Source organism: Phalaenopsis equestris, unplaced genomic scaffold (genome assembly GCF_001263595.1).
Source record: "Phalaenopsis equestris unplaced genomic scaffold, ASM126359v1 Scaffold000606, whole genome shotgun sequence".
In the NCBI taxonomy this organism is placed as follows: Eukaryota; Viridiplantae; Streptophyta; class Magnoliopsida; order Asparagales; family Orchidaceae; genus Phalaenopsis; species Phalaenopsis equestris.
Window position 1 is genome coordinate 364,040 of NW_018165046.1, and position 15,784 is coordinate 379,823.

A 15,784-nucleotide genomic window follows, 5' to 3' on the forward strand; every position below is an offset into this window, starting at 1 on the left:
CTCTTGCTGAAGAAAACCGTGCAGGTAGCAGATGAACCTATCCTGCACAAGAAACCATATACAAGTCTTGGAAGGAGTTGTTGTCATAAATAGAGTGCAGTTCTGAGGGATGAAACCATCGCATCCCAAAAGAGAAACATAATGCCCAAAAGCAGCCATGACCCCAAATTCATGGTCACCCATTCTTATACCATCCAACATAGATACCACAGAAAACAACCACATTGGTTTAAGAAAACTCAATCAGTTGAAAAATGTAGCAAACAAAGGGAGGCTCTAATGAAAGCAACCTCCAGTAAATCATAATGTATAAGTGTAAAGTAAAGAAGAAGGCAATCCAACAGCAGAGAGTGCATCGAGCAGAGGAGAGGAATAGAGTGTTGTGAAAGACCACAAAAACCAGAATAACATTCATAGCAACCCATTAATACTTAAGCACAAAGATATCCTGGTGATGAAAACTATGCAAGTAGCAATTGAGACAAACCCCCTTATCCAACCAATAATATTCCAACAAAGAAGACAACAATAAGAGAGGTATCACATAATGCCCAAATGCAGTCATGACAACAAAACTCGGGATACAAATTCTCAAGCCATCCACAATGATTTCAGAGAGTATAATCATAAGAGAAATTGAACAGGCAAAGCTATGCTCGAATGAAAGGAGCCTCAAGCAAATCATAATACTTTTAAACCCCCTTTTTAGATAACCAATCTGTAAGGGCATTTCCTTCCCTATGAATGAACCAATATTGTATATTAAGATGATTACTATCTATAATGGTCATAAAACATTTCAGCAAAGTAATGAGGTACCAAACAGGTTTCAACCTTTCTGTTAATATGCTAAAAAAGCTTTGTGAATCAGTTTCCACCATCACCATACAAAACTGAAAAGAGAGAATAACTTGCAGAGCACCAAGCACAACCCATGACTCAGCTCATTAAAGTTGGATTGATATCCATTAATATCCCGAAACAAGCCACCCATCCCAGCAACATTAGAAGTGAAACTACCATCAATATTAGCTTTGATCCAACCTCGAGAGGGTGGTCTCCAACAGATTAAAGTTGGTTTCCTACCACTCCCAAGTAAAACAAAAGTACCAGATGTATTGACAGCTCTAATTTCTTTATGATAGTCGGCCAAAATAAGTGAGACAATGGTAGTGGGAGTGTGGAGAGAAGCTTCATATTTGTGGCTATTTCTAGCCACTCAAATAAACCACAAAACTATTAAAGGGAAATATAACAATTTGTTATGAATATAACATGTTTCCTTCCAAGTAGCAAGAATGGTTTCCAAGCTTAAAAACGGGGGCCAAGCAATATCAAAAGAGCTCCCAACTTTATCCCACATTTCTCTAGCAAAAGGGCATACATAGAATAAATGATAAGCAGACTCAGCCTCCTTCTTACAAATATAACAAAAGGAGGCAAATTTCAAGTCTTTCAAGCTAAAAATATCATAAAGTGGCAAAAAATTTTGAAAAAATCTCCAAAGAAAGAAAGAGATTGATGGAGAGATGTATTAATGTCATATATAAGAACTTCATTTTCAATGTAGAGATTTATGTATATGGGAATAGAGCATTTTAGTAATAAAGTTCTGGATTGAAACTTTCACATAGGAACATCTCTTGTGTGCATATTAATAGAAATTTTAGCAATAAAGGAGGCTTCCTCAACTAAGAAAACAAGTTTAGGTAGATTCCAACTGTCATTCAACCAACAATCAGAGACAAGTAAGAGTGTGTAAGTTAATGAGTGAGATGAGTTTGTGAAGTTTGATGTTCCCCAATGATCATGCCAAAAAGAACCCGAGAAGAAATATATTTATTAATCTTATTTCAGTTAGCCTAAATTTTACTAGATCGAGTAATTAAATGAGATGAGCACATGAATGATATGTATATATTCAATATTTTTACGTGCACGATTGCTAAAAGCGAAGTCACCCCTTTATGATACAATTGGGGGAACATTAAAATAAATAAGCGCGCAAATTGAAAAACATATTGTCATCGAAGTATCTAAGTGGTACAACTTTTAGGCGGTGCTCCTCTGATAATTGTACAGATATAAAATAATACGGTAAGGTTCATTGAAAAATATCATATGCTAAAAATAATTAATTTATGAAAATAAGCATCATTGTGGCGATCCCTAGCTGAAAATAATAAAGAGAGCTCTGAAACAATGATGCACGAAGTGCATAGAGATTCACACCCTATTGTTGCACAATCTATAGACACAAAACTTGCAAAATAAAAAGGACTAAACACTCTTAAATACATAAACAAAGCTAAATATCCCCAGAACAAGCAAGCAATATACTTATTCTAACGCACAAATTAAACTCTTTAGAAATAACAAAATAGAAAATAAAGGCCCCATGACTCATATAACGAAAAAAAGAAAGATTTCCCGCTTACAGTGTCGCTTGCGACGGAAAGACATCCTGATATGCTCTCGAGATCGAAGTATTTCGTGATCCGCTCAACATGGGAGTCCTCGACATCCTCTCAAAGCGGATGTTGACCTCATTTTCATAGGTCTTTACTTCTCTTTACTTCTCTCATTACAGCCTTAGATTTTCCTTGTTTGACACTCTTAGAGGATTAGAACTAGGTCTTACACTGCTTAGAAAATTCGAGTAACTTCTTTACTCCTTTGAGTCTCATATGAGCGGTTCTAGATCCTCGACATTTTGCTGAGTCGAGTAAACCTGACATTTTAAGGCTCAAGTTGAGTTCTTACATGAATAGGAGCAACCTCTAGGAAAATCTTTAGTGGCTCGAGCACTCGCGGACAACACAATTTGCACAGCACTAAATCACGCACGATATTGGCTTGAATCGGGTTGACCGTCAGCAAACTCGTCCAGAAGACCCCGGATGCATCTGGGACAATCGGTGACATCGACTTTAGCTAGAAAGAACACTCATATCACTATGATTCCACGCACGAGCAATTAGCATGAAAATCGATGCACATTATTTTTAATTAGGGGGTGCAAGTTCAAGCTCTGCCCAGGTTCGACTTGAGTTGAACACCAGCTAAACAATTTCGAATTTCAAATTTCAAATATACCATTTAATCTCACCTTAATTGAATTCAATTAGAGATTATTACTTATCAAATTTTAGTCCTCTGCCCATGTAAGTTAATCAATTCCCCATGTAATGGACCTTTCGGGATGACTAAGATACAAGATCTCGCTCCGCTCGTCTCTTAGCTGATTCGGCAAACACAACTCTCCCCCTCGCCTGCTCCTCTCTCACGCTCATTTCATCCTCCCACAGAAGGAATCCAGGTCGCCTTCTTCGCCTCCCTCATGGAAAATATTTGCGTGCGTTAGACGTACGCAACACTGCCTACGTCGAAGGTTATTCAAAGGGTATAGAGGGGTTAGATCCGGGTTATACCCCCTGTAACCTCCCTATAATTTACCTGTACTTACCGCAACTACAGAAGCACAAAACTTATTTATAGGTTGCAGGTAGGTTACAGGTAGGTTACAGAGGGTATAACCCGGATGTAACCCCCCTATACCCTCTGAATAACCTCCCGACGTACGCAGCTCTGCGTACGTCTTACGTACACAAATATTTTCCCTCTCTCAGACACCAAAAGCCCCATTTGACTCCCCCTCTCCTCTCCGCGATCAAAATCCTCGCCAGCTCACCTCCCTCGCTCGCTTCTTCTCATGACCGAGAACCGCTCACATCTACCACGTTCGCTCCGCTCCTGCTGCTCGCTCTCCCGCTCCATCTTCTCAGCTCGACACCCCCTCGCGAGCTCCTCATGTCGAACGAACCGAAGCCCTCGCCTTCTTCCCTCGATCGAAACCACCAAAATCCCTCTCGGCACCCTCTCCTTCATTTGACCCAGCTTGCTGCGAGCCACGCAACCCAACGAGCCGCATAGCAGGGCTTTCACCTCCTCCCTTCTCTCCAACCAGCACAACAGGGCTCCCATCTCCTTCCACCGACTGCGAGCAGGTAAGTATCTTCCAGAAGCTAATAATGACGACGTTTCTGTTTGGGAAGACGGATCAGTTGTATTTGATGTATTATCCAATGATTATGCTTCAGATGGACAACCTCGCCTAATTGAATTTTCTAAACTACTTCATGAAGCACTCTTACGGGTTGAGGAATTTTTCAGATATACCCCTTTTAAAGGATATTTTGGGGGGTGATTCCCTTTTCTACAACATCAATGATTTAAATAAAAATGTTGTTATAGGCCTTCTCGGTTTTGAAATACGGCATTCAGATAAGATGGAAAGTATTTCTCTTACAATAAATGCGAAAGTTTAGTTCTGTTTATTTAACTCCTAGTCAAATCAGAATTTCTGAACCAGTGGAAGGTATGCTTTCAACTACGAGTTGTAGGGAATATAGTGTTGTGCTTTAACTTAGTTATTGTTTGGCTAAACCTGTTAATAATACTATGGGTTCCTACGTGTGACACCTGGGTATATTTGTACAGTTGTTATTCATTACTTGTGCCCATTTCTTCATTTTATTTTACAAATAATTGTTTGCTTAGCCTTTCGATCGAGGGGGTATGCTAAGGGATGAACTATAAAGGCTTTCAAATGAGCCTTACCTAGCATGCCTTTCATTTGCTTATTCACATTATAAAAGTTTTTTCTTTTAAAAGGGAAGCCCTATATACTCTTGTTTGATATTAGGAAGAGTTACATACATACCACCCAATTCTTATTTATTTACATGTATAACATCAAAGCTTGAACATTTACATGCATACTACTCAATTGCCACATTTACATATCCAATGCCTAAACTTTAATTCTTACACACATACCACCGACCCTATGCGTGAAATGGAGTTATTTCTTTTGCGATATGAAAATTTGGTTGCTAAATATGTAAGGGCTATATATGTAAATACTTACGAGTCGTTGGGTATGTATGTGAACGCCTTCTAGGAGGAAATTTAAGGTGGTATTTTTTAAATAGGATGTTAAGGTGGGTTGGTGTTCGTAATTGCCGTCTTTGCTCCCTATGTTTGCCAACTTAGGGGGAAGTTTAAGTGTCATTTTTGGCCACATATGCACACTGTTTAAAATTGATTATCTATTTCTTGGGGGCTGCTCTTGCTCAATATTATCTACAATTTTGGGACTGATTTTAAGAGCTTTGCCTATTGCTTTGGGGTTGATTTTGAGCGTTTTGTTTACTGTTTTGGGCTGGACTTTGAGAGTTTTACCTACTGTTTCGGAGCTGGATTTTGAGATTTTTGTCTACTGTTTCAAGGCTGGACTTTGAGAGCTTTGCCAACTGTTTCGGGGCTGGATTTTGAGAGTTTTGCCTACTGCTTCCCGGCTGGACTTTGAGAGCTTTGCCTACTGTTTTGGGGCTGGATTTTGAAAGCTTTGTCTACTGTTTTGGGCTGGACTTTGAGAGCTTTGTCCGTTGCTTTGGGGTTGATTTTGAGAACTTTGTCTGTTGTTTTGAGGCTAGACTTTGAGAGCATTTCCTACTGTTTTGGGACAGGTTTTGAGAGCTTTGCCTACTGTTTTGGGGCTGAATTTTGAGAGTTTTGCCTACGGTTTTTGGGGCTGGATTTTGAGAGCTTTGTCTACTGTTTTGGGCTGGATTTTGAGAGCTTTGCCTACGGTTTTGGGGGCTGATTTTGAGAGCTTTGCCTACAGTTTTGGGGGCTGATTTTGAGAGCTTTGTCTACCATTTTGGAGGCATTAAACCCATTATATTGAGGAATGTTTTAATCACTGTTTTGAGGCATTTTTGTAGGCTGATTTTGAGGCAACGTATGCACTGTTTGAGGCATTTTGGTGGGCTGATTTTGAGACGATCTATTCACTGTTTTGGAGGTACTAAAGGTACCATTTTGGGTTGTTCTATGCACTGTTTTGGAAAGGTTTATGTAGCATTTAAGTGTTCATTTACATGCGGTTTAGAGTTGGTTTTAGGGACACCTTTTGCCCACTAGTTTGGGTTTCAATTGAATGTTATTTAAACGTTTTTAGGCCGATTAACTTGTTGTTCCCCCCTTGGCTTTGTTAATTTTAGAAGTTGGTCCGTCTTCTCATTTCTTTTGTTTTATTTCTCTTGTTAAAGGTTAAGTCAAAAATGAGAATTTCTAATTAAACCATTCAGAAAACACTAAAAGATTTTTTAGGACCAGTTTAAAATAAACTTAATTAAGGGTAAAACACCTTAAATCACTTCAAGCACAGGTTAAAGTGTAGGTTTTTTAGATTTTATGAGCACACCCAAAGCGATAGTTCATCTACTTAATTTTCAAATGAATGATGAAACTAAACACTTGATCTTAATTCACAAATTAATTAAAACACTAAACATGAGGATACACCAAGATGTGGTTCATGACTTCCTTAATAAATTCAACCAGTGAAATTTCTGTCATGACTTAACCTATAGTGAAACCCAATGCACCGAGATTTGAGCTCGACTATTACTCAAATCTTCATGGTAATTGGGGACATTTGTTAATGTCACATGTGGGTCACCAGACTAGTAAAAGTTGGAGAACTTGGAGGCGAGAGCGGTGACAACATTACTTATGTGCTCTTAAAGGAGGGATACAAAGTGATATTATTAAAATAGTATCTCCTACTTCAAAGACATTCAATTAGGGAGAGGAAATGACTGATGATACGATTCGCCGACTCTTGGTGGGATTGTTGCGCCCGACACTCTTAGGTTGCTAGTAGTCCTAACTCGATTAGAGTGACTAGCTTGTGGACTACACTACTTTACAAAATATTTATAAAATAAAACAAAATTTATTTTGTTTGTTAAAAAAACTCTGCATAAAAAAAACTTAAACAACATAAGCATGAAAATCAAAGAATTTTATATGAAAAGTTATAAAGATCCATGGTTAGTCATTTCGAACGAGTTTAAGGGCTACCCTTTGTAGATTGTCGGGTTGGTAGCTCTTGTTCAAGGTCGAAGACCATACAATCCAGTTTTGAGCCCCCACCTTTACCGATGTCTTATACTTAGTCTTGGTTTTCTATATGTGACCACGGGTTTTGCTTTGTCTGTTCTTATTACAACACGTTTTATTGTTTTTTACACTAGATATTCTGTTTTCTTTCTTTTTCTGTAATTTATTTAAATTCTCTGCAAAATATATCAAGTAGCAGTATCAGAAGCTCAGATACATATTTTATTTTATGCATGCAGTTTCTTTATTTACTTCACAGTGTTTTGTTACCTACAACTGTTTACTTTACATGCAAAACCAAAAAACAACAACAATAACAAAACCCGAAACATTGAAAATACCTGGTAAAACTTTTTAACCTTACACCTTAAAACCGCTACTTCAAAAAAAAGATTGGAGCATATGTCGTGGGCTGCATGACGAAGATCTGCAGAAGGACATCTTCGAGAGAGTAATCGAGTCTACAACAACAAATCTTTCCTTAGTTTAAACAACAATCCATAGGACTTTGAGGTAGTCTGTCTAGCATAAATCCTCAACTTACCTTTAGGCTCATGCACAGTCATATTGAGCAGCATAAGTCCTAACGCGTCTTAGGTTCTGAAGTTGTCGTGTGGTACGACGTAAACTCTTCTATCTCTAAAGACTATTTGCATAACTAGATATTATGCAGGTATAATTCCCAAAAAATAAAATTGACAAGATTGAACACTCAAATAATATCGTCTCCAAAACGCAACCACACAGTAGGATAGTTTGAAAATGCACTGGGGACCTCCGGATGTGAGATGAACCCTACCGTTTCCTTCCTTTGACTACTGAAAATAATTATCCCTATTTGAGCCACCCCCACTTGTTTTTTCACTTCCTACAGTAAAAATCTAAGCCTTGAATTTTTTAAGACTAGTACATCTAATCATTACCGAGAGTTTTCTCTAATATCCTCCATGACTTGATATATAATTAACTATAGGGGTTTGTCTCTATAAGGAACTTGGAACCCAAGTAAAATAAGCTCTATTTACTTTTTATATTAGATAAAGGTACTTGTCGGTCACACAAAAAAAAGCTCGCAGGTCAAACGAATGTCACAAATCTCATAATCTGCATGATTGGGTCCATCGCTGAAGTATACACCTATCTTTCGGGAATGTGTAGTATTTACGGTATACTGTTCTAACCATATATTAAATATTTCATAAGTAAAAAATAAATTCAAAACAGCACAAAAAATAAGTTACACACCTTACTTAGCAATGAGCATCAAAATTACTAAAAAAATACAAAAAACTATTAATGGATGTAGGAAGCATTGTTTTAAATAATGAATGAGAACAATGAATGAAACTGTATTATCGTACTTTTGGATCAAAATTATAACTTTGCATTTATCCCTTCTCTTTCTCACTAGCCTCTAAAGATATGTATAATAAATTGTTGGGGTATTAACACACATACCACACATTTTTATTAGTATTTATCAGTTTACAAAACAAGTCATTTTGTGTCACATAATATTTTTTTAAATATCACCCATTGATTGATGGTATAATTCTTTTTCTTTGACAATTAACTAACTGGTAGAATCTTCTTGAGTATGTATGTTCAACTACATATGGGCCCTTCCATATCGGTTCTAACTTCCCACTTCTTTTTCGATGAGCGAGAATAGGTCTACGGAGTACCAAGACTATATCGCCAATTTAAAATGTGCTTGGACGAACTAATTTGACAATGGCTCGTAGCATTTTTGCCTGATATAGCTCCAGATTTTGTTAAGCTTGTAAATGTTTGCCATCTAAACTTTCAAGTTCTTCAAGCCGTAATTTTGCATTTTCTTCTTCTGTTATTTTATGTAACAACACGACTCGGAGGGAAGGAGTTTGTCCTTCCAGCGGAAACACGACATCGGACCCATACACCAGAGCAAACGGCGTTCACTATGTTGGTGTGCGATATGTAGTACGATAGGCCCATAAAGTTTCTAATAATCGTTCATGCCACTGTCTCGAACTGTTGCTTAATGACTTTTTTCAAAATTTTGAATCAATGTTTTGTTGAAAGCCTCGACCAAACCATTAACTTTAGGATAGTAGATTGTTGAATATCTCCAATTTATTACATGTCTTCGAGTGAAGCCATCAATATCATTAGTTTGGGATGACTTCCGAGGAACTTTGATACTGCAAACAATTTATACCTTGAAGAAGAGGACTTGTTCCGCTTTGACTTCTCTGAGTAGTACTAGTTCTGCCCATTTGGAGAAGTAATTTGTGGCGCCAGTTGACCTTTTGAGGATTGAGGTTCTATATAGAGCACACAATATCGGTGCCCCAACATTCAAATAGTCAAGATGTCATTGTTGAGTGTAATGCATTCTGCGGTTAATGCATTCAAGATGTCCTTTTTCAGTTTCAATGCAGTCAAATATCCCATTTTTTTTATTTTCATTTTCGGTCCTGATTAATGTAAATCACAGAGACATGAATGAACTTCTTTAACGACGTCTTGAGCTTTAGATTGGCTCAAGCATCTTAACCACATCTTCACCAGAGCATATGACAATGCTCTTTGTTTAATTAGAGCCAAGATAAAATTATCTTCCGGTAGTCTTCTTGCCGCCAATTATCTTTTTCTTCGTTAACGATAGTTATTGTTGTGTCATTTCCAAGTTTGTGAAGATTTTTCATGTCAATTTGAGAAAGTGTTTGTCGTCCTTTCACAGAGATTATGATGTCATCCTCTTATGGACAAGCAAATTCTTTTGCTAACTTAGCAAAAGCATCTGCTAAAGAATTATCTCGTCTCGTAACTAGGAAGAAAGTTACATCAAAAATTTTGTCCAATAATTTCAGAGTATAACGGAAATATTGTTCCAACCGGGGTTTCAAAGTTTTTGTATTTTCCCGCTATTTGATTGATGATCTGTTGAGAATCTCCGTAAATGTCAATTTTCTTGATTTCCATTAATATTGTCAGTTCCAACCCGGTTATGAGTAACTCATATTCAACTTCATTATTCCTGCAAGGTTCAGTTAGGTGATAAGAAAACGACATCATTGTTTTATCTGGAGTGATGAAGATCAAACCTACTCCCGCCTTACCAGGTATAGTTTCTCGTCTGCCTTTGTTTTTGTGAGCCGATAAAGCTCCATCAAAATATAATTGCCACCGTTACATATTAGAATTTTCAACTTCCAATATTAGCTCATCAGGTGATCATTTTTAATAGGGAATCCAGCCGGTACGGAGTGTGACTCTAAGAAGTCCGCCAAAATTTGTCCTTTGACAGCGCGCAACGGTACGAACTTTATGTCGAATTAGAACAATATCATTGCTCATCTTGCTAATGTTCCAGAGAATGTTGGTCGTGTCATTAAATATTGTAAATGATCAACTCTCGAGATAAGAGTTATCTTATCAGAAAGTATATAATGTCTTAACTTTTGCAAAGATTAAAGCTAAGCAATGATTCTCAATTGCAGGAGATTTTATTTCTCTTGGAACCAAACAACGACTTACATAATATAATGCATTTTCTTTTCCCTCGTCATTGACTTGGGCTAACAATGTTATGAGGGAATTTTTTAATACCACAGTGTAGAGGATTAGAGGTCTTCCTAACACGGGGACTGCTGAAACAGGGGTGTTGTTAAATATTGTTTAATGTTTTCGAAGGCGTGCTGGCATTTTTCATCCCACACAAATTTGGTATATTTTTTAATTAAGGCGGTAAGAGGTTGACGCCCACCTGAAAGATTGGAACTAAAACGTCTTACATACGATAATTTTCCTTGGAAGGACCTTAATTGGGTAAGATTTTTCGGAGTAGGCATGCTTATGATTGCTTCAATTTTGAGAGGGTCAACTTCGATCCCACGATGTCGAACAAGAAATCCTAAGAAGTGACACCAAAGGCGCACTTTAAGGGAATTTTTTTAAGATTGAATTGTCATAATCGTCAATTCTCAAATGATACACATGGTTTTCCTTCTGTTTGTTGTTAACGACTAAATCGTCCACATAACATTTAACTTGATGGTCAATGAGTTCGTAAAAAATACGCATTTTCATGAAGCTGTATTTACAATGAGTGTCCTGAAAGTTGTATTTACAATTAACATAAAACTATAATCTTTAATATCACATCAAAAATATTTCTATTATTAAGTTTTTAAAAGTAAAATACACATTTTCATGCACAATGTCTAACACCAAAGTGTTATAAATAAAAATTTCAAAGTTTTAGAAATGTAAATACAAAGAAATGGTGTGGTATATATGTAATTTTCGCTAAATTGTATCATTTCTTAAGTTAAGCTTTCAAAATAACAACGATAAAAGAATGTGATTCAACTACAAAAAGATAAATGTGACAAATACAAGAATTTTTATAATTACAAAAAAATAAATCAGAAACAAGCTAGCGTAAAGGAAAACAATGATGAAAGAATTTGTATACTTGGTCTGCAGTTATCAAGAAGGGAGGCTCATCCTTCTACCTGAACTCACTAACTTCAAGCTTACTTATAATTGCATCTGCATGGGTTACAAAAAGAAAAAATGTGTAACATATAAGTATCCAAAGCTTTGACATTAGCTTCTGCTAGGGCCATCACCAGCTCCTTCGACCTTTACTTACGAATCGCATACGAACCAGAACAAAGAGAAGAAAGCGAGAAGAGAGGAAGGACATGGAATAGCTGAATTCGTGTTCTGTCCCTTGCTCCGAGATGCACAAGTCAGTCCCATAAGCCTTCCTCCTCCTTCATTCGCTAGGTTAGGGCTCAACTCCTGCTTCGTAAAAGACTACTCCTGCTTCCTCCTCTCCTGCCCCCGAAGTCATTAGTACGCGAAGCTAAAGGGTTTGAATCAATCATTTTATAAGATAAAATCAATGTGATTAATTACTATTTTACTTCCATTAAATTTAATTCGTGTATTTTAAAATGTTTCATTTGTTGATAAACATTCAAAGCATAATTAGAAGAAGATATGTGAAAAAGAAAAAATAATTTTATGATTTCAATTTTTTCATCTTTTGCATTATATTAAATGAAAAATAAATGAACAAAAAAATAAATAATTGTAAACAAAAAAATTTATGCTAAATCTATCGAGAGACCCCTTTTTTTTACACAAGGCATATGAGTTGAGTCGACCAATTTAACCATGGGGAGGCATTTTAACAAAGAGCCTGAACCGACCGACCAGCTAGCGGATGGATATTTGGACTGAAAATTGGAAAACATAAGTTGTAAAGGGTATTTGGACTGACAATCAAGTAGTTAAACACATCAATCAGGTTATGATTTTTCGATCAAAACTAAGATAATGCTTTCATTCAATTAAAGTTAAAGTAATATTTTATAAATAAATTTCAAGAAGCCAATTTCAAATAGCACTTTGAAGTATTATTTTATAAGATAAAATCAATGGGAGTAATTACTATTTTATTTGCATTAAATTTAATTTTTAGATTTCAAAATTTTTCATTTGTTTATACACATTAAAAGCATAATTAGAAGAAGAAATGTGAAAATGAAACAATTATTTTAAGATTTCAACTTTTCATCTTTTCATCTTTTGCACCATATTAAATGAAAAATAAATGAATTTACTGAATAAAAGAAAGTAAATAATTGTAAACAAAAAAATTTAGGTTAAGCCTATCAGGAGCCCCCTTATTTGAGCGGGGCATATGGACTAAACCGACCGGTTCAGCCATGGGGAGTCAGTCCAGCACCCCTGTTTGTGGTTTGAATTAAATTTCGGCATCATTTGGTATCAGAGCCAGTTTATGATTTTCTTATCCAAAGATAAAGCTTATATTCAATTGAAATTTAAGTATTATTTCAAAAATAATTTTCAAGAATACCATTTCATACAACACAGCTAAAGCATTTTAAGTCATCATTTTATAAGCTAAAATCAATGCAAGCAATTACTATCTTATTTGCAGTAAATGTAATTATTGTATTAAAAAATGTGTCATTTCCTGATACACATTAAAAGCATAATCAGAAGGAGATGTGTTAAAATGAAATAACTATTTTATGAATTCAGTTTAGTCAAGTTTTGCATTATATTAAATGATTAACAACTAAAAGAAAATAAATATTTGTAAGCAAAAAAATTTATGCAAAGTCTAATAAGAGTCACCTCACTTGTATTATCAGTTGGGCACTCAATTATATTTGTGCACGTTAAAGGAAATGAAATTGCTTATATCTTTATTGGTAAAAAAAAATTTAACGGTACTCTTGAGTTGGCTTATTAAAGGAAAAACAATAAAATATAATTGACTAAGATACAACAACAACAACAACAACAACAACAACAAAGCCTTAATCCCACTACGTGGGGTCGGCTACATTAATCTATGATGGCATTTATTTAGATGAATCTACTACACAACACATAGAAAAGAGACTTATCAAATATTCTAATGGTTGTTTGATTTGAAATGGTATCATAAATCCAACACAATGGATACCCACAACAACAACAACAAAGCCTTAATCCCACAATGTGGGGTCACCTACATGAATCAAATCCTTTTTCTCCATTGCGTCCTATTTAGTGTCATATTTTCATTTAGTTCTAGTAAATTAAGATCATTTTTTTTATACAATAAGCCCAAGTCTTCCTAGGTCTACCTCTGCCTTTCTTAACGTAGGTTGAATCTAAAATATCTACTCTCCTAATCGGATCATTAGATGGTCGATGTTTAATATGACCAAACCATCTAAGAGGACTCTCTAATTTTGTTCGTCACTGGAGCTACCCCAACCCTATCCCGGATATATTCATTTCGCATTTTGTGTAAAGCCACTCATCCACATAATCATTCTCATATCGGCAACACTTAACTTAGTATTATGCTTCTCTTTTAAAGGCCAACATTCAACGCCATAGAGCATTGCAGATCTTACTACGCTCTTATAAAATTTTCCTTGTAGTCTAAAACTTCACTTGAATTCTACTATTAACATCCCCATCTATATCACCATCACTTTGAACAACAGACCCGAGACATCTAAATTGTTCACACCTTTTAATAATTTGATCACCCAAAGTTACACTTCTGTCACTAGAGCTACTACTCCTAAAATTACATTCCATGTATTCAGTTTTAGTTCTAATCAAATGAAGGCATTTAGACTCCAATGTAGACCGCCATAATTAAAGTTTTTCCCAGGCTTTTTCTCGTCTTATCCACGAGAAGGATATCATCAGCAAGAAGCATACACCAAGAATCAATAAATATTTTTATAAAAAAAACCGTAATACTTTATAGATTGATAACCATAATCATCCGAGCATTCACGTTAAGCAGTTTCATAACATGTTCTTGAACTTTTATTTCCAAAAAAAACTATGCTAGACTCATATGATTAGTATGAGTAAATTTATTTGCGGGAAAAGATAAACTGTTGAAAGTAGATGGTAGATTGTTTGGTTTACATGTTTAATCACTTTAATTACCAAGTTGGATGACTTTAAGTACTTTATTAAAAGAGGTTTACATATATTTTATAAATTAGTAGCTCTTTTATAGTTGAACATTATTGCATCTCTCTCTCTCTCTCTCTCTCTCTCTCTCTCTCTCTCTCTCTATACACACACACAAACAAGCGCACACATTAAAACATGGTGGTTACCACAATAGGAAAAACAATGATTAATATAAAAGCAAGAACTCCTTTTCATTAATTCGAGTTGAAAGCATAATAGCATAGGTCAACAATCATGGTTCCATATCAAAATTTTCTCTATTGGAAACAATAAAAAATTATAAAAAATGAATCTTTTTTATTTTTAAATAACAGTAATCAAAACACCAATACAAAAGGTGATAGTGAATTTAAAATGCTCCAAAATGAAACTTCCAAACCAGGACTAAAATAGAAACTGAAACTAAGTCTGAAAACCTTGGTATCCTCGCCAACTATTTCACTATGGACATCACAATTTTTTCTGGATGCCACCTCGTTGAAAGCTCCATAAGCTTGAGAATTATAACGAGTTGAACTAAAACAACGGATTAGAACTTGAGAATTAAAATGAGCCGAGTTCAGAGAAGGGAGCTAACCGAGGATACAAGCTACCACTATTCTGTTATAGTACATTGAATATTATGACCCATACATCATAATTCTAACTCTTATCATTACAACCATTTTAAAACAACAAAGAGTTGAGTTTGAACTTAAGGAGTACTGAAATGTTAATAATTTCACTCTCATTAAATCAATTCTTGCAAAATATTTTCACAGTAAGTACTTAAAATTTACCCGAGTCACATTTCAGGGAAAAAAAATTCACATAAGTAGACATTTTTCATTGATAATACTGCCACTGTTCCAGATTTATTATAACTTGTAAAATTAAAAAAAAAACAATTAAAATATTATAAACGAGGGAAAAAGAAAAAGAAAGCCCCGCTTACAAAGAAATATTTTCACAGAAAACAAATATATTCAAGTAATGGAGAGACATAGGCTTGTGAATGAATTACCTCCAATATTTCAGATAAGATTGAGAAAAACTGGAAGCATTCTTCAAAGATAGCAAAAGCATTACTGTATCCATGCCTTATAAAATCAAAAAATGAAGAAATCTCCGCAATGTTAAGGGAAAGTTTGACAGGCGTGTCATCGTTGATTTCCTATAAAAAATATCAACGCCATAAATGCAACTTCTTTTTTATTCTTGTGTTCGTTAAAGAAAAGCTGAAAAATAACATGAAACAGTTGCAAATAGGGGAAACAAATATTAAAAAAAAAAAAAAAAAACAGGTAGAGAAATC

At 35.4% G+C, this 15,784-nt stretch overlaps 1 protein-coding gene across 1 annotated transcript in view; it reads right to left on the reverse strand.

The window, feature by feature from the left end:
- The window catches only part of LOC110029809 (kinesin-like protein KIN-7I), a gene marked incomplete in the record, with an annotated part of 111,311 nt that overhangs the window by 47,149 nt on the left and 48,378 nt on the right, over positions 1-15,784 (reverse strand). Inside the window, 1 exon segment of the mRNA XM_020732268.1 lies at positions 15,494-15,643. Within this exon segment, the coding sequence (XP_020587927.1) occupies positions 15,494-15,643 (150 nt within the window).